Source organism: Dreissena polymorpha, chromosome 4 (genome assembly GCF_020536995.1).
Source record: "Dreissena polymorpha isolate Duluth1 chromosome 4, UMN_Dpol_1.0, whole genome shotgun sequence".
NCBI lineage: Eukaryota > Metazoa > Mollusca > Bivalvia > Myida > Dreissenidae > Dreissena > Dreissena polymorpha.
In genome coordinates, this window is record NC_068358.1 from 11,200,507 (window position 1) to 11,225,723 (window position 25,217).

Below are 25,217 nucleotides of genomic sequence, written 5' to 3' on the forward strand. Positions count from 1 at the left end.
ATCGATGTTGTGACCCCAGCCGTGCAAAAAATCAGCATCTCGTTAAAATGTTAAGACAATTATTTCTAACTGATATACTTAGTAACTTGGTAAAAGAACAAACAACTCCAGATGATTCATCATTATTTTTTTGACAATAAGACAATCTATAAATTTAATATATATGATAAAATAGAAGTAAATTGTCTTTGTAAAACCGATATTGACATCGTTATAAAATATCATATTAAAATATACAACGACCCCACCAAAAAGGATTTGCTGTTTTTAAGCTTTGCATTAAAGATAACAAAGTACGTTTGCTTCGACATGGTCCTGGAAATTGACACGACCGGGAACACGTGTGATTGTCAAACGAAAGTCAGTTTTGTTCTTTGAATTGTAATTGAAGAAATAATTTAAGACATGCATTGCAAAATGTGTTTCTGTCCGATTATCGGTCGATAATCATACAGTCTCTATTAAATATATATGCTTACAAGTTGCATTAAACTTGTAAGCGTAAAAAAGAATGTTTTATATGATAACAAATCTTAATTTTCCGTATTCAAGCGAAGTGCTTAGAATAATAAAGCATTTCATTTATTCCTCTCAATCGCTGTTTGCACATGGTTTTATTTATCAATAATTTAAACATTTAATAAATGACACACCGCACACTGTTTGTTTTCATTGTAGACGAACCCGTGATTTGCGACGATAAGTAATTCCCAGTTTTTCTTTAAGAAGCAATTTTTTGTCATCCAACATAAGAAACATCACCACGTGCTTGTTTTGAAATTACAAACAAACCTCAAGTGCGCTTTAGATGAAATAATTGAATTACACGTGAGTTCGAAAAGTGATTATTTGATTATATCGTAAGTCAATTCAAATACGATATACAAATAAGGAAGCGTCAGTTATAACGATTGTGTGATTCACACATGTTTTTTTCGTTAGCAAAACGAAACGCATGCGTGTCATTTATTATACCATATAAAAGGACACTAGTTTTCACTGCAGTATTAATGTCTTCCATCAATGTCATTCTGACAAGTCATAACTTATCGCAGCGTCAGAGGCGAAGACTTTTAATATTGAAATAAAGTAACTTATAGCTCCATTTAAATGTATCAGAAACAAGAAGACAAGCTTACAATCATTGTGACTATCGGATGAACATTTTTCAAGTATGTATTTTTTATATATACAATTTACCTTGTGAAGCATGCATTATGCTGGCCATCGTTTGGAGACATACTTTTGTGTTATAATAAGCATATACTTTATAAATGTTTCACAATGGAAGTTGCGATTTATAGGAATTTATCTTAAATGAAACATTCATGATTAGCTAGCACATGTATAAATAAACTTTTTTTAGTATAATTTTATGAATGTTGACTACTGGGTATGCTATCTTTAAGTGCATATTGTTTTGCAGATAAGAGTGGATATAATTTAATAGTGCAATATCATATTAATTGATAAGAACTGATTATTGTTTAAATAATATAATTGGATGATTTTATTAGTTGAGTCTTTTTGCCGGGCACACCAGTATTTCACTCATAAAAAATTCTTGCCTATAATTTAATCAAGAAGCTAAAACAGAAAACAAGGTTATACTTAAAACAAATCTTGTTAGGGATAACCCGACTGACTCATCAACATTTCGCCAACTCACAAGTGTTTTTGCTGCCTGCATTATATATATATATATTTTATTTTGCCAAATTAGGTATGCATAAAAACCTTTGTGAATAGGTCTTTGAATTTAATAACGCATGTATTTAAAGCACCAAAACGGCACTCTTTGTTTATTTTACAGTGCACCGATTCATTACATAATATGTTAAGATAAACACGATCTGATAACTTGTTATCGTCATGTGGTTTACATTTTACAATGTACCCCTCAGAATTGGAAATACCTTTTTATGTCCCTCAGTTTATACTGGGGGACATATTGTTTTTGCCCTGTCTGTTTGTTGGTTTGTTTGCGTCAAATTTTAACATTGGCCATAACTTTTGCAATACTGAAGATAGCAACTTGATATTTGGCATGCATGTGTATCTCATGGAGCTGCACATTTTGAGTGGTGAAAGGTCAAGGTCATCTTTCAAGATTAAAGGTAAAAAATATGGGGTGGGGCATAGTTTTTCACAAACACATCATGTTCGTTGTTGTTTTCGTTGCGATGTAAAGTTAAACACCAAGTGATAACTGGTAATCTTTATGTGGTTTACCTTTTACAATGTACCACTCCGAATTGGAAATTTCTTTTTTGTTGTGGTTTTCGTTGCGCATCAAGAATGTCAATAAATGTATAATCGAAACTCTGGTTGCGTAGAAAGGCTGTCTACAAAAAATAAAACTGAGAAAAATTAGACTAAATGAAGGTGAGAATGAACTTCTGTTTCACACGTTCATAAGTGTCGTTTTGTTTAATCCACCCTACACATAAAGGCTGCTTTTGAAATATTGGTAAACAGTATCATTTACATACTGCAACAAAAATATTCGCGATACTTTTAAATTCACTCCATAAAGATCCTTTTCCCGTCAATGTTTTAATAAATTATACATGAACTGACTGGAGTACCGGTACCCTTAAAGTCAACATGACAGGCAGCTTTGTTTGTGTCCCTTTTTGTTTGATACTGTTCCAAGTACTATAACATATGATCGCTTCATTTGCCTAATTGAGGTTACTGTTACCTACGCTAACATTTAATATATCTATGTGTTTTTTTCTGTGTTACACCATAACTTCTCTGCAATAGTGTACATGTATTTCATTATCATCTAATGCATGTTTCAAAAGTCGCTTAATATCTTTTAATATTTGATATTAACACGACGCATGCAAATATCATTATTATTGTGACAGGGAGCGCAGAATGCAGTCTTATTGCCATAATTGATATTTTCATTGTGTACATTTTATTCTACCACGATTTAAGTATGTTTAATATTCAGCCAGCAGAAACGGCAAATAAGGAGTTTATATTTTATTTTGCCATATCATGTAGATATTGACAAGAAGTATAATTATATATTTTACATTATGATAGTGAACATGAATATGATTGTGGTTTTCATTTTCTTACAATCCCATTATAAAATTTGTATCCACTAATACACTTTTTACACAGAGTACATATAATGAAACCGCATGTTTTAACAATGGAAATAATAAAGTATTACACATATGTTTTTAAAGCTGCTCATATTAAAAGTCACTTTAAGTCATATACTAACTTATCACGTTATTGTCTGAACTTTCCTCCACATGCCAATTGTTCAGAGGGCTTAGTATGGAACGCCATAGCTGTCTTACGTTGAAACATTTCTTTCTGTCTTCTTTAGAAGGTGTCTTATTATGTCAAACCGTCGTGATATTTTGTCAATATGTGGTGTTGACTTGTCAAAATACAGTCTTATTATGTTATCATGTTCAAATGTGGTGTTGACTTGTCAAAATACAGTCTTATTATGTCAATCAGTCGTGACAAGATAACACGACTGTTTGACATAATAAGACTGTATTTTGACAAGTCAACATCACATTTGGACAAGATAACACGACGGTTCGACATTATAGGACTGTATTTTGACAAGTCAGTACCAGATTTGCACAAGATAACACGACTGTTTGACATTATAGGACTGTGTTTTGACAAGTCAACATCACATTTGAACAAGATAACACGACGGTTTGACATAATAAGATTGTATTTTGACAAGTCAGCACCATATTTGGACAATATTTAACGACGGTTTGACATAGAAGTACTGTGTTTAGACATGTCAACATCACATTTGGACTAGATAGCACGACGGTTTGACATAATAGGTTTGTATTTTGACAAGTCAGCACCAGATTTGGACAAGATGACACGACTGTTTCACATCATACGACTGTATTTTGACAAGTCAACATCACATTTTGACAAGATAACACGACGGTTCGATAAAATTGGACTGTATGTTGACAAATCAGCACCAAATTTGGACAAGATAACATGACTATTTGACATAATAGGACTGTGTTTTGACAAGTCAACATCACATTAGGACAAGATAACATGACGGTTTGACATAATAAGACTGTATTTTGACAAGTCAACATCACATTTGGACAAGATACGACCCGATATTATGTTATCAGGAAAATTAACAGAGCGCAATATCTGTGAAATTACGAAGGTGGAAGTTATAGTTTCTTGTGAACCGCAATTCCATTTTATGAGATCTATATACATATTTACTTATTAAATTGACATCTCGGATAGATTAAAAGATATGCCGCGGACAAACAATGAGATTTACCAAACACTAAAAAGTACTGAAGCAACAGTCATGACTCGTGTTGTGATGACACCCTTAATTTTGCTTATAAGTCCCCGACAAAATATAAAGGTAAATACTACCAAAGGACAAAATACAAAAGGACGCAATAATTATTTCTCTTGTGCAAAGCATTTCCCTTCAAAGAGATCTTTAAATTTATAGAGATAACATGTTGATAACTCGTATAGAAATATTCCCAAACTTTAAAAGTTACAATCAATAAGGGCAACAACTCTCAAAATATGAATACAAGACTTATGGCCTTGCACTGAACTACATATATAACAGACCTGTCTACCTGTAAAGTTTCATGAGTTTACTTGAATAGTACTCCAAATAAGCACTAAATAAACTGCACTTCCGAACATTTTTTGATATATTTTATTGTTTAACTTTACGTTCCTTAGGTTTAAGTTGATACTTTTTATTGTTTTTATTGCCCTGGACAATACTCGATCTACAAATTATAAAGGCTTAATATAACAAAATATAAAAGCAAGAGTTAAGGCTCATGTGCATGCACAACTCCTCAATGAGATATGCCTATATAATATGAACTTTCAAGTTGATGCTTTGAACGCAAGTATATGCGTTTGAAATCAAATGTAAGTCTCACAATCTTAAATCAAATTACGAACATGACAGATGAATGTTAAATAAGATAAATTAAATTTATTTGGTACCATTAATCTTATGTGTGCTTCCGTGAAATATAAAATGAGATTGATAAGGCTGACACCGATACGTTTACTCGCATTGGTTGTAGAACCCAAATTGTATCTGTGTCGTATGACCGAAGCTGCACATACCAATAGGGTTTTCAAAATAGTGTACATGAAGAAATTTCAAAAGTACATCAGAAAAGTATTTGCAATTTATTCAACATTTGATCTGTTTTGGAAAACAGTAAGAAGATTTGAACCTCAGGATCGTTCAGTCTCGACCAGAGGGTAAAACTGATGGATAAATACATAACTTGTAAAATAAAACTGTCTTTTCGACAGCTCCATATATGAACCATCACATTCAGGAAAATTAAGTTGCCTTTAAATAGATAAGTCAAGGTGATAATTTCAGTGCTTTTTTGACCAGTTGTTAAATTGCACTATGTGTTCTAGATTGGATAACAATGGGAACATTAAGTATAACAGGAGATTGTGGATTGAGCAGCAATATATAAAAATTGACAAAGAGATTACCGCAGGAAGCAGTAAGAACGCCTACATCACCCCCAAGACTCCACGAAGACCAGTCAATCCAGGCCAAGTTTATAACTGACACTGGCTGGAACCTCCTGACCGAGAGTGTCGCAGTGCGAAATAGGTGAAATAAATACTGAAGCGAGCTCTTAATCTGCCCACTTCATCCAGACGTCAGTCACCTTCAGAATGATCCCAGACCAGAAGCGGGCTAAGTTTATATTTTATTTTGCCGGGTCCGTCATAACTTGAGTCAGATGTGGAGGAGGCAGTTCGCAGTCTGTGGGCAGGAGAATGTTTTGGAATGTAGAACAACTTTGAGATAGCTTTTGATCGCGTGCAGAATGATAGCATATATTAGTTTCTATGAAGCTTAACCATTTTAAAGGGGTGGTTCAACTCGTCTTAGAACTCTTCGGAAACGCAAGTAGCAAAATACGTCTCAATGGACTAAAGGGTGACTTTTTCAGTGAGCGTCCGTCAGAGATAAATGCTCTCCCCGTCTTGTTTAATCTTTTCCTTTAGAAGATAATGCCAGAGACCCTACAAGACCAAGGCACCTCTATATCCAGCACTGGCAGACCCATCCCCAACTTGAGATCCTCTGATGACATTGACCTTATGGGTGTCACCAGCAGTTAACTCCAAAGCCTCACCAACATACTCTATGAAAGAGCAGTAGCATACGTAATGGAGGGCACGGAGAAGCCGAAGATCATGTTGAACAACACGAGAATCATTATTGCAGACATCAACATGAACGGCAAGAATCTGACAGAAGTGACTAGCTTCAAGTACTTGGGAGCAACCAAGTCCAATGCTGATACCAAAACTGCTGAGGTCCGAAGTAGAATTGCCACGGCGAACGCAGTCATTGCCAGACTGAGCAGGTTATGGGAAGGCAGCGCCATTAGCTTACTCGTCAGGTACGTGTTCTTTAAGTCCCTTGTATTATCCATCCTACTGTACTGCTGTATAACCTGGACGCTTCACGCAGACACAGAGCACATGATACCGGAAAACAACAGCAACACTTGATTGCAAACAAAAGACCATTTTTGCGACCGTGTAACGACGAAAGCTTACTTGGTTTGGAAACGTTATCATTCATGACTCTCTTGTGTTTGAGGGCAACCTAGACGAAGTTTGCCGTCTGGTATGCCAGAAGAAAAGCTTGAAGGACAATGTGAAAGAGATGACACCCTTCCCAATGAATTAGCTACTCTCAGCAGCCCACAACAGAAATGACCGGCCGAGGATATCTGTGCCGTCGTCCCTCATTTCCACCCAATGGACAGACCGATTAAGGGTCTGATTATGATGATGAAGTGTAATACATGTATATAAAACAATACGTTTGCGTAATTGTGTTGATCAAACAAACATATATTAAATATTGTTTTTGAATAATTTATTATTTTCATTTCACACAGCATCCGGGCCGTGCCGAAGCCAGTGGTTGTCTCTCTTTTCGTATATTTTGGCTTAGTTTTAACGCTTGCACACTTTGTAATTCGTGTATTCGTTGCTTATGCAGAAATGCCATCGAGTTTTTCCGAGGCCCGAAAGACGGTGGAGTTTCGCGCGGTATACCGGAAGAACAAGCCCTCGGACAAGTCGGTGCTACAGCGACTATGTACGTGGAACAAGCGGCGCGTTACCAACATGATGCTGAACACGTTTCCGTTTTACCGGATAATGCGAAAGTACCAGTGGAGAACGGACCTTCTGGCTGACATAGTCTGTGGAATCACGGTCGGGATTATGCAGTTTCCTTCGGGTAAGAACTGTGTTCAGTAAACATGGATATACTGTGACCGATACGATCCTCTGAGTGGCGACCGAGAAATCGTCGGTGCTAGAGTCAAATTACTAATTAAATTAAATAACTAATCATTTGGCTACCATGCATTATTTAATGGCAAAGCTGACATACCGGACATTTTACAGAATAACCTTGTTTCTGTATATATATATTATTTCCAGGTATGGCCTACGCAATGTTGGCCGAGTTGCCGCCCGTTGTTGGCCTGTACGTCTCTTTCTTCCCCGTACTCATCTACTTCTTCTTCGGAACTTCCAGGCACTGCGCAATTGGTAAGACCTCACAATAATTAATCCATTGAAGTACTTCCATCAATAAAAGTTTGAGCTAGCACAATTATTAACGGTACACACTGCATTCAAATGTAAAATACTACCAAAGCTGGATAGAATTTTTAAACCTCCACGCCGAGATCAATCTCCAGGCAGAGTTGTCGTTCCTTGCTCTCACATACAACTCTGCGAAAGGCTCAGCACGCCATTTTGTCTATAACATAGCTAAAACCGAACAAACGCATTCAATGTGTATTTGATTGGATATTTAAGATCGCATGCATTAAATTAAGAAATATGACTTAAATGTACGATAAATCGTGCAAATACTTGCGAGTTTTAATGCAACTCTTTGGAACTATTTTATTGCCCATTTACGCAGATGGAATCATTCCACGCACTTTACATGTGTAAATAATTGAACATAATGTTTATTGAGTGACGTTAGGAATTGCTTCGACGTGTGTATGTATGTTGGTTTCTTAACAACAAAAAAACATATCAATTTTATAATAATGAATTAAGACTGATATAAGATATCATGGTATGAGATGGTTTTCTTTAATGCAGTGAATGCAATGTAACCGTCGTGCAAGAGATTGTTTAGTATACTGTAATCTCAATAATGAACGCTTGGTATGATCATGACATGAATGAGACGCTTTCATAACAATAGTCCGTTCTGAGCCCAACACAGAAGTGAATGTAATCAGAGCTCTAGATAAGGATTGAGTATAAAGGGTATTTTACCCCCTGATATTATTGTTAAAGGGTATTTTACTCCTTAGTTTCAGCTATAAAGGGTATTTAGGAATATTGAGGGATATTTTCGCTTTCCATAGAAAACTGACATAGTACATGATGTGTTTTATCTAGAAATATATTTATTAGTTATTATTAATGTATGCAAACATAATAAATTTTAAATGATGATATGAACAGAAAACTTTCATGAGTTGTATCTCTGTCTTGATTGGTTCATGTAGTACAATTTAACTAAGTTATGGCACTGCTTGTGCAATTGAAAATAAAGTCACACTGCCTGTGGTATATGTAGGTTAACTTAAAACATCTGAAACGTAATAACTTGAACTTGTTCTTTTCATAGTCGTTCATCTGAACTTGTCTTCACTTTCTTGGCCCGGGGCTTATACCCCTGAAACAATCTTTTCTTTCTCCTCTTTTTATCTTTCAGCCAGACCAGAACTGCATTAGATGGCTCATATGATCCCACAGGGACCTGGTACAATCAGCAGGTCAAGATTCTCTTCTTTTAGAGAGCTTCGAAACTTATTTTTCAGTCTGTTTTGTGTGCTGAAACTTCTTTTACATTCCACACTGGTAACTACCATACACAGGCCTATCTTGCACAGCTTGGCAAACTAGGGTAACCCGGTGCTCTCAGGAATCTGGATAACTCTTTGGCAGAGTGCTTTTGTTGAAAGATCCTTGTAGCAACCCATTATCATCCCATTCAATCTTGGCCATTCATCAAGCAACTTGTTTTTGTCTAGTAACTTGCTTATCTTCGTTTTCTCTTCTTCAGTGCCAGTTTGTAAATCTCCCCTAACAACAATGACCTCCTTATCTTCACTATACAACTCACTCAAAGTCTCCAAAGCAGCTACACACTCACTTGATTCGGAACTGTTGACTATTTGTGGATTCAGGACAAGACTCAAGTTCCTGAACACCTCTCTGTCACCCTTTCTTAACCTATGTTTAATGTTCTTTTCCAAACATGCCACATATTTTTCTCTTAACTTGGCAAATGCATGATCAGAATTGTCCTTGTAAGTCAATATATCTTCACCATTCAATGATGCACATGTTGTACCATCTTCCTTGGTCCCTATTTTAATGCATGCTTTCATTTCTTTCAATCTCTGTCCATCATTGACATTTAAATACTGAAGTTTTCCCAAAAAACCGTCTACATGAGATTCTGTTTCACTGAACTGAAGAAACTGTTCTTGGAGCCTTTTACTCAGGATTCCTAGTTCTTCATGAACGTCCAACATGAAAGCTACCATAAGTACAGTTTTTTACTTGATGAAATATTTTAGCAGGCCGTTTGCAACTGCATTGCCTTCGGCAGCAAAGCAAGATAGAGTAGCACAGACTGCGTTGTTACTGACGTACACAGCTTCAATTTCATTTTGTAGCCCAAGCCATCTTATGCTGTGAGGTTACTTTGATGTTATCTCTGGTTCATCGAGTACCGTTTGCATTTGTTTTAACTTAATTGTGCGATTGCTAGATCCACTCATAAAAGCATACAGTGCACTGATTTTCGCTCTGAATGTTACAAGTTTTTCTTCTTTCTTGATTGCATCTGATACCGAGAGATTTAAGCGATGAGCCATGCAGTGTGTCTGTACCACAAACGGAGCATACTTAGATTTCAATTGCACCCCTACACCAGTATGCTTACCCATCATCACAAAGGCTCCATCTGTTGCTAAGGAAACAATTCTTGAAGTGTCCAGATGTTGTCTGTTCAGGTATTCAACTAAGCAGACAACAATAGAGTGGGTCTTTCCATCTGATAATTCAACATTTTCTAAGAATTTAGTAATTGTCACCCCATTTTTCACATATCATATCTTATGCATATAGATAGATGTTTCTTTACCGTGATGTCTGTGCTTTCATCAATCATAATCGCATAAAACTCTGATTTAGAAATATCTGACACAGTATCTCTCCTTATAACAGTGCAGATACACTTCTGAATGTCTGAAATTGTAACCCAACTCAAGTTTTGATACAACATTCTACAACCATTTATTTTCTGCAAATCAAGCAAGCTGTTAACTTTTACAGAAGGGAGTTCTTCAATAGCAGCATAATACACTGTCCGAAATTACTTGATATCTGCATCATCTACTGTTACCTCAGGTTCCTTTTCATCTTCTGAGTTGTCAGAATATTCATTGACTGCATTTGCCAGTTCTTTCTCGGCAGTTTGATGCTCATTGGACTTGTTGTGTCTTTCAATGCTGTTTCTTTGAATGTTTGTTGAACCTTCATTTTCCCAGATACTTTGCACCTTTTTATCAGTGCACATTTTACTAGTGAGTCTTATTTCTGGGCCTTGTTTATTTTTTAATAACCAGTGATAATTTTCTTTCCATGATGTGATGGTTTTGTCCGACACTTTGTCACCAACATGATGTTTGGGTTTTTTTCCGACTTTTCAACCGCTGTGATAATCAACTCGCCTAGAATTATTTTTACAATCCTAGAAAAATCATACGAGTTATCTCTATTGACATATTGTAACATACTGTTAGTTCCTGCAGGAGTCAATGTTCGCTTGAAACGACCCTTTTTCCAACCTACAACACGATGGGCCGCCATTCTGATTTTGATTACAAGTTGTTTTTTTGATTGACTTACTATTATTCAAAGGTTAACTTACACTAAACTGGATTATTGGTTAAACCATTTACGCACTATAATCGATTATAAATACGTACCGAGATTTGTATTGCGTAATGCTACGTACATGGGCCGATTTTTAAAGCGTTTTTTCAATTTTCAATGCGTAAATACGCAGATACACATCTTATCTAGAGCTCTGAATGTAATGTAACCGTCGTGCAAGAGATTGCGCCGAGATATGACGTGTCCCGTACATAGCTCTATCATTTTGCACACCACGTGACGATGTTCGATTAAATTATTATTCTTGTAATGTAAGAATATAGTCTCTATGGTCTTATGCTATTTTAACCATAAAACTTGCATACCATGTACACTCATACAGAGAAGGACACGGATCTGCATCAAATGAAAAAAAGTTATGAGATATACATTATTTAAAGCGGGTATATACGATTTTTATATGTGCTGAATTGTAAAATATTGATACAAATATGTTATAATAACACACAATATGCAAGAAAAATGATACATTTAAGACGAATTTCATAAAATACAGCAAATACAAATTAGCACCCCGAGCCGATTGTGACGAAGATAATTCGTAATTATTTTCCTACAATAACCGATGCATTCGTCTTTTTAGTAAGTGTTCGTGTGTCGTATGAATCGATATCGCTGCAGGAATTTCAAATGAACCGTTAAACTAAATTTAGATTCACATCGTACATGCATGATATACATGCTGGCGAATTCGGCTGTACAGCCTTTTTCGATTTCAGAATTAAATATCTGGCTTATTTAGCATTTTTCGACACATGTTCTTCTTAACTTTTATTTTAGTTTATATTGAAATATATGTATAATAAGTTTTTTACGAATTTTATATTAATTAATAAATATTTGACAAGATCGTATATACCCGCTTTAAAATATTGACGGATTTTACGTGTGATTAAAGTGCGTACCGCTAGGGAAGAAACCGCTATGAGGGTTTTAGATTTTCGTTTTAAACTTTGTGTTATTAAAGGAAAATCAGTGAACGTGTCTAGGTTAAATGACCATTTTATGTATGTTATCAGTCATAATGCCAATTAAAATAGAAAATTCCGATTTAAAAGTGTATACAATAATACTAATATTTGAATCGACAATACTCTTTGTAATTGCGGCAGGTATTTGATATAAACGTCGCTTTGCACAAGAAAAGTCTATTCGCCGAGGCTGTGTTTTGATGCTGCACATAAAGCGAATAATGGCGACACGTGTATTAAAAAATAACCACGAAGATAACACCAAAAAAAATACGACGCTAGTATAATACATGTATTTTTTAATCGGTAAGAAAACTGTTTTAAGAAAATATTATTTTTCTGAACTTCAGGCACTGCGGCTGTGGTTGGACTCTTGGTTGGCTCCGTCATGGCCCGGTTCTACACCGTGACGGCGGCAGTTGCTGGCGGCGCTCTTAACACCTCACTGGATGCTAACGACACAATTGTCGACACGGGTGTGTCATCTACGGGGGTCACTGACGAGTTCAAAATTGGTATCGCGATGTCGCTTGCCTTCCTAGTCGGCGTTGTGCAAGTAAAAACAAGCTTAAGTGCTTTAATCTGTAGGGTTCTATGACTAATAACCCAGCAAACATTTTATATCGGCCCGATTTCGGGACGATAAGATTTGCATATCAGTCCTATATCGGTTTTTAACTTACTTAAAACCACGCGAAATGTCGGCCCGACATCGACAATACAATTCTTAACTTCAAAAAGCTGGATCTTACATCGGCACGATTTTTTGTAATTCTACATCGGCCCGAGAACGGACCTGTAATACAGCGAGATATCGGCGCGATATCGACTAGGGAACCCTGCCGTCGATTCGACCTTAATTTGTCCGATATTAAAAAAACGCATTTATAATGTAACTATTGACCCCGTTTAACATGTCACTTAGCTAAACATTTGTTGCAGTCGTCGCTCCAATATTTAGAAACAAAATGCTATACACGTATCATTTTAGCTAATTTATTTTCTTGTGTTGTTTTCGTTTCTTCTCAGCATAAGGCATTCAGTTTCAAGAAATACAAATATGTACAGATTAATTAACACGAATAACAAGTTAAAACAAACTTAATGAAAGGACGAACACACAATCTGTGTTAAAAACCTTCACCTCTGGTCCATTTGCTTCCTGCTGCAGTTGTGTTGGATAGTCGTGGCTGTTGCTGTCTCCAGTTTAAACATGAAAATCAGTAAAAGAAATCCATTTAAAATAAACCCGATGTAGTGATAATTTACATTTAATGTAATCGGTTATTAGAAAGAAATCATCACGCAACGTATAAGATTGCTGCGGAAATGTATGACACATAAACAATTGTGAAAGATAAGCATTTTCAATCACTTGATTTTAGCTAACGCTAAACCAAATGTGCACGTTTTTCTTTTTACATGTTACTTTTGTTAAAACTTACAGATAATTATGGGTGTGTGCCGCCTTGGTTTTGTGACCACTTATATGTCCGATCCTCTGATTGCCGGCTTCACCACTGGAGTCGCTATCCACGTGGGGACCAGTCAGATCAAGCACCTTCTCGGACTGAAGTTGCCGAGAACTGACGGAAACTTTCAAGTCATATATGTAAGATTGTGTTCAGTTCATATAATTAAACAAATATTGTCGATAACTTGTTGTCGGTCTGCGCCATCATCGCTTATCTGTTTTTCAAATTTGCTTAGTATTGATGAAAAACGATAGATAAATCATGGCACACACATTTTCTATGGCTAGTTTTATTTTGGATTACGATTTAATTGTATCGTTGACATTCATGATTAATGTATCCCTATTTTCGTTTTAAACAACATTTACCACAGTACTCTGATATGGAACGATACACACATTTAAGTTTCCTTTCACTTTCGTTTTTATACATTTGTTAAAGATTTAAATTAGGGTTAAAATCAGTATTCATACTTCTAAAATATTTTGAAACGCCTTTATTCATTGCATAATTCATAAATACTATTCGCTTATTTATCTTTTTTTACAGACGTGGAAGTACATTTTTCTGACCATCCACAAGACGAATTTCGCACCTGTTATCATCTCCGCTATCTGCATAGTAGTCCTCTATCTGGTCAAAGCCCAGGTCAACCAGAGGTTCAAGGCCAAGCTCAAGGTCCCCATTCCCATCGAAATCGTCGTGGTAAGTTGGTTTACCATTCATTACCATAGATGTTTTATAAAAATATTGATGAAACTCTATTACCCGATTCGCTACTCTATGCATCGTTTGAATGTATCCGGTATACCGACATACCGGTTAATATGTGCATCCCAAGTATTTATACCTCATTCACTTGAAAGTTGATGGAAAGACCGAAAAAGTACTGAACAATAACATTATAAATTTCACTTGAATCAAGTGACAATTTCTTTTAGTTGTGTGCAACAAGTCAGTTAATCAATAAAAAAATGCATCCAGAAAACAGGTATGTTTTCAGATACTGTATGTAATTAACATAATTATTTGTATCGTGTATTTATAAAAATGAGTTGAAATTTCAGGTCATTAAAAGTCTCATCTCGTACATTAATCTAACCTCTTCGTCGCTCTGAACCGGTTTGTAAGCACAATATTCACGAAAGTGCCTTTGAAATGCAAGAATTAGTATCCACACTTAAAAGTACTGAACACTATACATTTCACTTGAATCAAGTGACAATTTTTCTTAGTTGTGTTCAACAAGTCCATATATTCGAATCCAAAACGCACCCAGAAATCAGGCATGTTTTGAGGTACTGTATGTAATAAACATAATTATTTGTATCGTGTATTTATAAAAATGAGTTGAAATTTCAGGTCATTAAAAGTCTCATCTCATACATCAATCTCACCTTTTCGTCGCTTTGAACCGGTTTGTAAGCACAATATTCACGAAAGTGTTCTTGAAATCCCATAATTAATATTCATACTTAATTAATTAGTTTCATCGTGTTTATCTTTTGTTTATCTCATCTGCGCTTGAGTTGTAAGAACAGAGGACCTCTTTTGTTTCCTTCGTTTTGTGTCAATAAAAGGAAAGATGCACGCAGCAGATAATTAAATTTATCATGCAATTGTGACCCAACATTAAAAGGTTGTTTATAAGCATTACCTTTAATAAAACATGGCTACAATGTTTATCTTGACAATATCTATGCCTCATTCAAATTTGGGTGAATCGGTAAAAAAAATGGTCACTGGATCAAGTCTGGATCGAAAACCATCTGAAAGTCGAATTTGTGACTTATTATTGATTAAACGGGGACAGATCATTCCCAAAACTGAGGTATCATGTAAAGTTGGTTTAAAAGGTTATCAGGTCAAATCTATGAAAACCACTCGCTTTGCGTACTTTGTGAAACAATTACAATGAAACCGAGTCTGAATGTTTGTTTCCAATATATCTAGGCCGAATGTATTTTAAGGTCTCGTGCAGTAAAAAAGTAGGCATTGAGGTCGAAAATCTTCGACAAATGTTGTATGAATTAAACTCAAGTGAGCGCTTTGTGGTCATCATGGCCCTCTCATTACCTCTTTTATTTACCAAATTTACACAGCATATAAATCATGCTAAAAAATGAAAACATAGACAATTTGTAATATCATTCGAGAGTCTTGTCTTGTCCTTGTAATTGCTTGTTCTGATGTGAGCTCTTTGATAGCATTTCTGTTTACATTTTGTTGAAGTATTGAATCTTTTTAAGATGACATTTGGTGTATTTGTAAAAAAAATATTGCAATACAAACGGCGGTTGATTTTTACCAATTAATTTAACATGGCGAGCCGACTAGGTTTGACTTGCAACTCACTAGAAAACACGGGCTTACAATGGTCTGCACTTTGTTTTCCATCGGTGTCTTCTCTCTCTTGTAGATTTACTAATTTAAATATATTTACGTCTCCATGTCATAGTTTTACTACAACCAACATAACAAAACCTATCGCGAGTTTTCGTCGTGAAAAGCAAACGGCAAGACATCGTGCGACTTTTAATTCATTCACAGCTGACTTGATTTCTTGTTTTAAGGCTTCATAGGCTATCCATCCCAGTGACGAATTAAGAGCATATTTAATGATAGTTTAATGTTAGCATGTTAACATTATATTAACATACTTACAGATACGTACACAATTATTTGTACGTCAGCGTTATTTAATTTAAGCAGTTGACTTAGTCATGGAATACCATAAATTCTTATTTTACAAGGTTGTGCTGGGCACAGTTGCGTCCCATTTCGGAAAGTTCCACGAAAAGTACCATGTCGTTGTCGTTGGTAACATTCCCAGCGGGTAAGTACTCAATACATATATTTGTAGGTTTAAAGATCCATACAAATCGTCTCAATATTCTTGAAACATCTTCCGTCGTTAAGCAGCAGCCTTCAAATGATACAAGGGAAAGACTCCTGTGTTGGAGAGCCTTTGGAATCGTATGACCTTCCAACAGAACACAAGCAGATAGCTACTTGGGAAACCGAACGTTAAGAAACCCTGGACAGGTACATTTTACATCCGGTTTGAACTGTTTTTCAGTTTTCCGGTCCCCAGCGTCCCGACATTCCACGGTGTAGACATATATTTTACGGAAATTATCGTCATCGCTATCATCTCCTTCGCCCAGTCGGTCTCACTGGCAGCTATTATGGCAAAAAGAAACAAATACACAGTCGACTCGAATCAGGTATCATAATTATCAGCACCATCACACAAATAGAACCAAGATCACATTACTAGCATCTACCATATCAAACATCAGATAAGCAGCCAATAAGTAATGCAAACAACAATAAAATCACCATCAAAATCATTTTAAATCTCCATCACCATGGCTGTAACAATAAACTTAAGATTATTATTTTTTGTTTAAAATGAACAATATGTAACTTCAGATACATCAACATTAAATAACTCTTATCATCATCAGAAGGCCCTTTTTGAATGCACGTGCCTTATTGTCAAACACTACCAAAACACTGCACAAAAGTATTACCAATTAAAAACATTGTTCATCGCATTGGAACGGTCATCGCATTTAAGTATAATAATGAATATAAGCATAAGGACACTACTTGAATACACGATGAAATATTTGCAACTAAGTTGCTATATGTGCATGGGCACACATTGTGTTGATGCCTCGCTCATAACATGATGTGAGGGGATACGCATACATATTAATCGCGTTTGCGTTTCTTTATTAACATTATGTATTGATCTAATAAATTGGTGACCTTATTCATTCATTTATCTTACAAGTTTACGCTTTTTGTGATAAAAAATAACTCGTTTGTTAACATTATTTTTTTTTTTTGGAAAGTAATTTCTTAAATAAATATAATAAATAAATAACCATTTACTATAAGTTAAAACTTACAAAACCGATAGACATGTACTTCCTATTAACACACACTTATGAATTAATGTTAGCAATCACTTTAAAAGGTCACCATGTGTATAAGGCGCGAGACGAACATGTTGTGTTGAATTGCGATACATACCTAATTAATAGTCAAGCAAGTCATATGACTTTGGGATTTTCAACAAAATGGTAATATATTTATCATATCCTTTACAGGAACTCATAGCGTACGGCGTCAGTAATGTGTTCAGCTCGTTCTTCTCATGCTTCCCATGTGCCGCTTCCGTCTCCGGTTCGTCGGTGCAGGAATCCGCAGGCGGAAAAACACAGGTCAGACAAATAATTTACTTCGATTTTAAGTTTCAAACAGATGCAGATACGATTTTAAAAAAATGCAAGTATGCATATGTTGTTTTCGTTTATTTTAAGTTATGCATCGTGTTCGTATTTACCACGCGCGCATTAAACATACAGTATTTCATTTAATGCATGATCTAGTTATTGCTCATCAAAACATTGTGTTTTATTATTTACATTAAGGTTGCAAGTCTATTTTCTGCTGGGTTGGTGATGATAGTTATATTGGTTCTTGGTCAGCTCTTCACTGCCCTTCCAAATGTAAGTTGAAGACTTGTGCTCTTAAATAAGTCTGCTTCATTCCGCCTAATACATGTTATGGCTGTAAAACTGATTCAACAGAAATTTATATCATTCCATTTATAAATGTAATATGTTATTCAAACCAGCGATTAATTGAATTATGTAAATAACTGGACGAATGCCACTACGTTAATACGTGATATTCTTAATATGTTCATTCATTTGCGTAAAGCTACGCTGTAGATTAAAAAAGTACGATTATTAAGAAGATTACGGTAAAGCCTGTTCATTTCACTGACCGTCTGTATATATATATACTTCAAAAGCCACGTACATTAATACCAGTTTTGGAAGACAATACAACGCTTTCGTTGTATTCCAGTGCGTATTGTCTGCGATTATCGTTGTGGCCATACGAACTTTGGTCTTGCAGCTGCTTGAGCTACCAAAAGTCTGGAAGACTTCCAAATACGACTGCGTGGGTACCCTTCAGATTGATTTGAAAGCCTGCAATGTAACAATATAATGTTGTCGTATCTAAACGAACCAATGCAAATTAACGCTAGTTTGCATTTGTTATTTTTTTTTTCTAAATTTATTTTAAAGAGTTCGATCATTTGTTATCGTACATATGGTGCATTGTATGCGTTTTAGGGCTATATTCTTGTCATGAAGTTATTGTAATTGAGAAAACCAGGTTTAATGCATGTGCCTAAAGTATCGCCCAAGATAAGCCTGTGTAATCTGTAGAAACGATTCTCTCCGCTTTTATGGAAGTGTTTGTTGAATGGAAGTCACTTATAATTAGTTATTAAGTGAAGGAGGAAAGTGGCGTCGTTGATCAGCCTAAGCTGGTGCACAGGCTAATACTTGACTGCACTTTATGCACATGCCGTAAGCCCTCATGTCACGAACGGCTTAAATTAAGTTAGCTTGTCTGCGACACATTTCACTTACTTACCTATGAGTAAGTACGGCAACTGAAACGATATTGTAAGTTATGATTGCATACAACATAAATGTATTTCAAAATGTAAATGTTCACACAATTCGCTTTTAAAAGTGAATCACTTGAAATACTTTAAGCCCGGTTTTCCTAGATATAGGCTCACATGATGTCCCATATACTAACACAAATTTTAGTATGCTAACTGATATGGCACTTTAGTTTTAGCAATCACTGCCTTCACATAACTATTTTCAATGCCATTGGACACACAATTATATTTTAAAATGTATGCCATATAACCATTTTGCATACATTTACACCAGGGTTCCGAGTGTATACATTTGCTAATTTGTATTTCCTCTACTAAGTATAAATTAAATCAAATTAATGTTAAATTAGAAACAAAATACAAGAACGTTATTTGTTATATATAGCGGTTTATACATTTCGAATATCTAATACGACTATTTTTACGCAAAGATTTTAATTGACGTTTCGTAAGCCCTTAAAATATCAGGGCTTATTTCTTTGTACCATTTTCCTGTATTTATTAATCACATTAAGAATGTTTTAACAATTAATAAACAATTTACCGACATATTTTGATTTGCCAAGGCTCGTGGTTCAGATTTTCTAAGCCTCGCAAAATAATAATGCTTTATTCGGCACCGACCTAGTATTCTCTATATTAACCATTGTATCGCAAAGTTTCGTCTGCCATTGCAGTTCATCTGGATGGTGACATTCCTGATCACGACACTAGTTCATGTTGACTTTGGGCTCCTGATTGGCAATGTATTCTCCTTTTTCACAGTGGTCCTTAGGACACAAGTGTACGTTTTTGCGTTCTTGACATACTTAACACATTTAAGCCTAGTGAACTCTCTCTCCCTTCAAAATTGGATCAATTTATTTTCAAAAGTAGGGATGTCTAGTATATTTATTTCTATATTTAGAATAATTCTTACAGAAATTTCTTTAAGCAAACAGTGTAGACCCAGATGAGACGCCGCATCCTGCGGCGTCTCATCTGGGTCAACGCTGTTTGTCAAGGCCTCTTTGCTAGACGCTAGGCATAAATGGGTTAAATAAATCAATCATTATTCAATATTAGTAGCGTCAATATGCCAGATGAAGGTCCAACAATAATGTACATTTCGCCTTACACATTGTTATTTTCACGTTTTCTTTAACCACTGTCTGAATAATAGAATATGAATAATTTTATTATGAAGGCCAAATGTTCTTATCGTGAGTATTCTTATTAACACAAACATTGGAAGCAAACCATTTTTCCGTCTGCTTTAAATCTATGATAACATGTACATTTCTGAGCATTTTTTTTGTTTTGTAAACAGAGGCAAACCCACCCACTTGGCAAAAGTATCCGACGAGGGGGTGTTCAGAGATCCAAAGTACTACGTTAAGGTATGGGTGGTGTGTTATATTAACAATGAGCTCTGCCGTGTAAAAATATGTATGGACAACCAATTATCAAGACTTACTGACACTTTGGCTATCAAATCATACAAATAAGATACATATACATTGTCTATTAATACCAACAAGACACGGGTATTGGCGGGCAATAACAATATACAGAATACCTACATTACAACAATTTATTATACAAGGTATAATGCTTGTGCTTAATATGTTTTAGAACATAAACTTTTTAATGGCTTTATACGAATAAAATGGCGTTGATAAGTTTGATGTCACATTCATTCACAGCAATATATTTATGAATCTATAATAATACTGCACGGTACACCTTGTAATGTTAACTCTTCGTGATTACAGACAACGGTGCACAACACGATCAAGGTGATCGGCTACCACTTCCCTATCTACTATGCCAACGGTGAACTCTTCACGAGCGAGGTGTATCGCCTTGCCACCATCAAGCCCGAAGCCTTGAAGAAGCACATCCGCCGAGCGTCCATGGCGTCCATGACAAGCAGCAACAGTTTAGCCGTAAGTTGTTAAATATGTGTAACACAAACGGCCCTTGACCAATTACATGTAGATGTCTGCTATTGCATTTTAGACGTGCCTTCTGTAATTGATTTATCGGTATCCGACAAATCCCACCTTTATCCTAACTCCATGCAAGGAACATCCGGATCCAATAAAATAAGTATTTGAACCCCAAATCTGAACATTTTCATGTTTTGTGTGTGTGTGTAACATTTTGATGAAACACATCAGTATTCTGTTCTTAACAGAAGTGATACTTCCATTGTGTTCCGCGCTAACGAATTTCACTGTAAAAGTTCACCAGCCATTTGCACACCATGCAAGCTCTCTGGACGTCACATTTCCATTATAACACTTACCACATTATCTCTTCAGAGTATGAACAGCCAGGAGGTCTCCGCCTCTTATGCGAGCCTCAACAGATCTTACAGCGTCATTGAAGTGGAGCACGCTTTCCCCATCATTGACTCCATGCATGTCTACCCGATGGTGTTTAAATACCCTCTGTCCCACATCATACTCGACCTGTCTGGAGTCTCCTTTGTTGATACCGTTGGTTGCAAAGTTGTCAAAAACGTAAGTTACATTGCATTCCGTTGTTTTGATATTTAATAAAAATGTTTTTTGATCGGGCGTATACATCTGTTGAATAAATGTAGATTGACATAAATGTATACTTAATGTATAAATTTGTATTAATTATATGTTATATGTTACTGCTGATGAATGCTATAAATGTCGAAACATGTTTGGTATTTTAACAAATTAAAAAGTAACGTGTTTTTACTGATTTATTATTTTATTATTTATTATATATGTTAATTTATCAGTTAACATTTGAAAGCATTTCGGTTGAATTCTTCTTACGGTCAACAAATTATTTAATATGCAAATGTTGTAAAAGTTACGCATTTAAACAACAAAACACATATAAATAACATCATTGTTATTTTATTGAATAATATAAAGTGCTCATGTGTTTACAGCTTATTTCGGAATACGCTGCTGTTGACGTTAAAGTGTGGATGGCCAATGTTTCTGGTAAGCATTTTCGGTCAAAATTGACTTTAACACAAATTCGTTCAAACACGTTATTTATTTGTGAAATCTATTATTGAAAATTAAATCTTCATGATACATTTAGATATGGTATTAGTATGGGAGTGATGCAGGCATAAATATATATATTTTCTATGCAATCGCATCGTGCATTGACAACCTTAGCATTGATTTAGTTTGTAAAAAGGTCCTTCTCATAATAATGTTCGTATGTTACCGTTTATATACGAAGGTTTATGCATACAGTTTTGATGTAAATGGTATACTTATGTTTTCTCTTTCTATTTTATCTTATTACCCTAATTTACACTTTTGTAGACGACATCTGGAATATTTTCGAAGAATTGGATATAGTTCCCGCTTTCAAGGACAGTATTTTTTTGACGATAGAAGACGCGTTTAATGCAGCATGCGAAGAGGTTGGGAATCTCAAAGTCAATGGCAAACAAGACGAAGTGAAAACGATTAGCGGAAAAGTATGTACAGAGAGGATATTTGTTGGATTCGGTGGTTTATCGAATTTAATTCACGAGTGATAATATAAAATGATATTTTTACGAGTGGCGCAACCACGAGTGAAAAAATATATTTTCTATTATCACGAGTGAATTAAAATCGTTATTCCACCGAATCCAACACATTTTCTTGTTATTTTATGCCATTTTTCACTGTTTATATACATTGTTAAAGAGTTTACAGTAACTAAAGAATTTCGCTGGAATAATGACTTCATTTCGTCAAAAAATGACGCCTTTTTACAGTAAACAGTGAAAATTATCGAATATTTTCACTGATAATTTTCACTGTTTGAAACAGTGAAATAATCAGTTTTAATTCACTGATATTTATCTATAAACCACCGGAATGCATAAAATAAAGCAGTGTATTTAATAATATCACTTTGTGCAAAATCATTATATGTAATAACAATCTATGTAAATATTGACGTGCTTCTCAATGACTTATATTGTACTAAGCATCGTTTCAAGATTAGGAAAAATGCTAATTATTATAAGAACCCAATATGCACAATGCTTTAATATGAAATGACAAATAATTTGATATATTCTATACAATTTGAGATTCAACGGGAATATACTTACACTGGCAATCCCTTCAGCATTTACTGCTTAATTCTGGTTTAATATTGTTGTTTTATTTGACACAAAATAATAATCGTTTCAAACGTTATAATCATAATCGTTTTACTCGTTTCATACGCTCTGTAAAATAAGCATTTCCTGTTTGTCTTCATTTGAAACTTGGCTGAAATTCTCGAATAGATTAAACAACCAATACAGAATAGAAATTGCCCTTTGATTGTCATGTGTTTGCTAATACCATTATACTGGAGTATTGGGCAGCCATGTTTATTCAATTATTATACGGCGTTAATCGTTTTCAGTAATAATGTAAATTTAGCGATTTTGGGTATTTTTTTCAGATATTAGACGTGCAATTATGATGGATGTCTTGTCTTGGAACATCGAAAGCCTAAGGATTATCTATACGTTATTGAATCTGTTTCCGGTGTAGAACCTGTACTTGATGTCTTTGATGGAGATCTTAAGAACTTTCAAACGGTTTTGATCGAACCTGTGCCCTTCCATTCGGTAGGGTGACACCCTTTTAACTACACAACGACGACCAACTATTGTTTGTAACCACGGGGAAATGAAAGTGATGGGTTAGTTTCCTTAAAGTGGTAAATTTAAAACAGCAAGATAAGTGTGACAAATGTCAGAATAGCGTCTTGAGTAGTTTTTGAAATTGACTTCAACGAATGTTCAAAAATGGTTATATCAGTGAGTTTGGAAGTGAGCATGTTATTTTAGGTATTTGTATTCATGTGTATTCATTTTTTTAATTTGCATATTCTCACGTAATTATTGAGTTTTCAAGCAGCACATATTCAGGAATCTGAAATGCACGACAATGCTTTGACTCTGTTAATAATGCGTGCGTGCGTGCGTGCGTGTGATTATACCATATTTCGTATTGTCTAATCATATCATATTGGCAACTGTGCTTTAATAAAAATGTGTACCAATATACAAATACGCCACAAACACTTGCTTTATCCCTCGTAATAATGCTCGTCCAACTGGCCTTTACATATCGCGTATGTTAAGGCAAACTGTGTCACTATTAATATTTGTGCAAATTATATGTGCACAATCCTGTGGCCCGCATCCATAATAATAAACATGATTAACGTGAACTTAATTGACTGAAAATGTACATGTTAACTTATTTTTACTAAGTTGAAAAAGCAAATCGTATTCTTATTTATATATCCATGGAAATATCCATGAATTACTGTATTGAGAGTGTCTATGATTAACCCGTGTACGTCTTAACAACCATTTCACTATGCACATCCGCAATTTCACGAATGCAAACACTCAAACTGCGTATATAAAATTAATTTTTTTCCCAAGGACATATAACGGCTATAACGAATCTCATTATCTTCGCATAAGGCAGATAGAGCATTAGGCATTAAACCGATATGGTGCCCCCATCCTGACGACAACCGATCAGGATCTTGTAAATATTTAAGACAATTTGGTTGTGTTTTTTTAACTTATAAAAAGAGTAACAAAGCTCTAGTGGATCACTTAATTAAGAACACGGGACAATCACTAGTTGTACTTTATTTGAAGACATGGAAGTAAACTGCCTTAAAATAAACCGATATTGACGTTGAAAATAATCAAATATTGTTATGTATACAACGGTCCCATATTGCTTTAAACCATGTATAATTGGATATGAAAAACAATATGGAGTTTTAATAACAAGATGTTATTGCTTTAAGCTTTACCGTCGGGATAACGAATTAATAATTATATAATATTTGTAATTCTCCTTTAAAAAAGTATAGTGAGTATTCAAACGGTCGTGCGGCTTGTTTATTGATAAATCTAATATATAACATAGTTTTTATCGATGTCCCCACCTCTAATATAACTGATTTAAAAAATAATGAACAGCAATTTTAAAACTACAAACTTAATATCATGTCGTGGGTAAACAAAACTACAAAGGTATGCCTTCCCGATAAAACAACAATACATATTTGTCAACACATTACAAGCAATATGTATTTTAATGGGACTTGTATAATCAAAATAATAATAATAATAATAATAATAATAATATTAATAATAATAATAATAATAATAATAAA

At 35.0% G+C, this 25,217-nt stretch overlaps 1 protein-coding gene across 1 annotated transcript; it reads left to right on the forward strand.

Moving 5' to 3' along the window:
- Positions 1-6,228: 6,228 nt before the first annotated feature.
- LOC127877176 (sulfate transporter-like) lies at positions 6,229-24,090 on the forward strand. The gene is made up of 18 exons (XM_052422842.1): positions 6,229-6,385; positions 7,076-7,318; positions 7,525-7,635; positions 12,407-12,612; positions 13,504-13,668; positions 14,081-14,236; positions 16,285-16,367; positions 16,611-16,758; positions 17,653-17,766; positions 17,977-18,054; positions 18,419-18,514; positions 19,712-19,818; positions 20,344-20,413; positions 20,789-20,962; positions 21,341-21,541; positions 21,952-22,006; positions 22,343-22,500; positions 23,469-24,090. Exons 1-18 carry the CDS (start codon positions 6,229-6,231, stop codon positions 23,487-23,489), a joined length of 2,343 nt encoding a protein of 780 aa, XP_052278802.1. The 3' UTR covers positions 23,490-24,090.
- Positions 24,091-25,217: the final 1,127 nt, after the last annotated feature.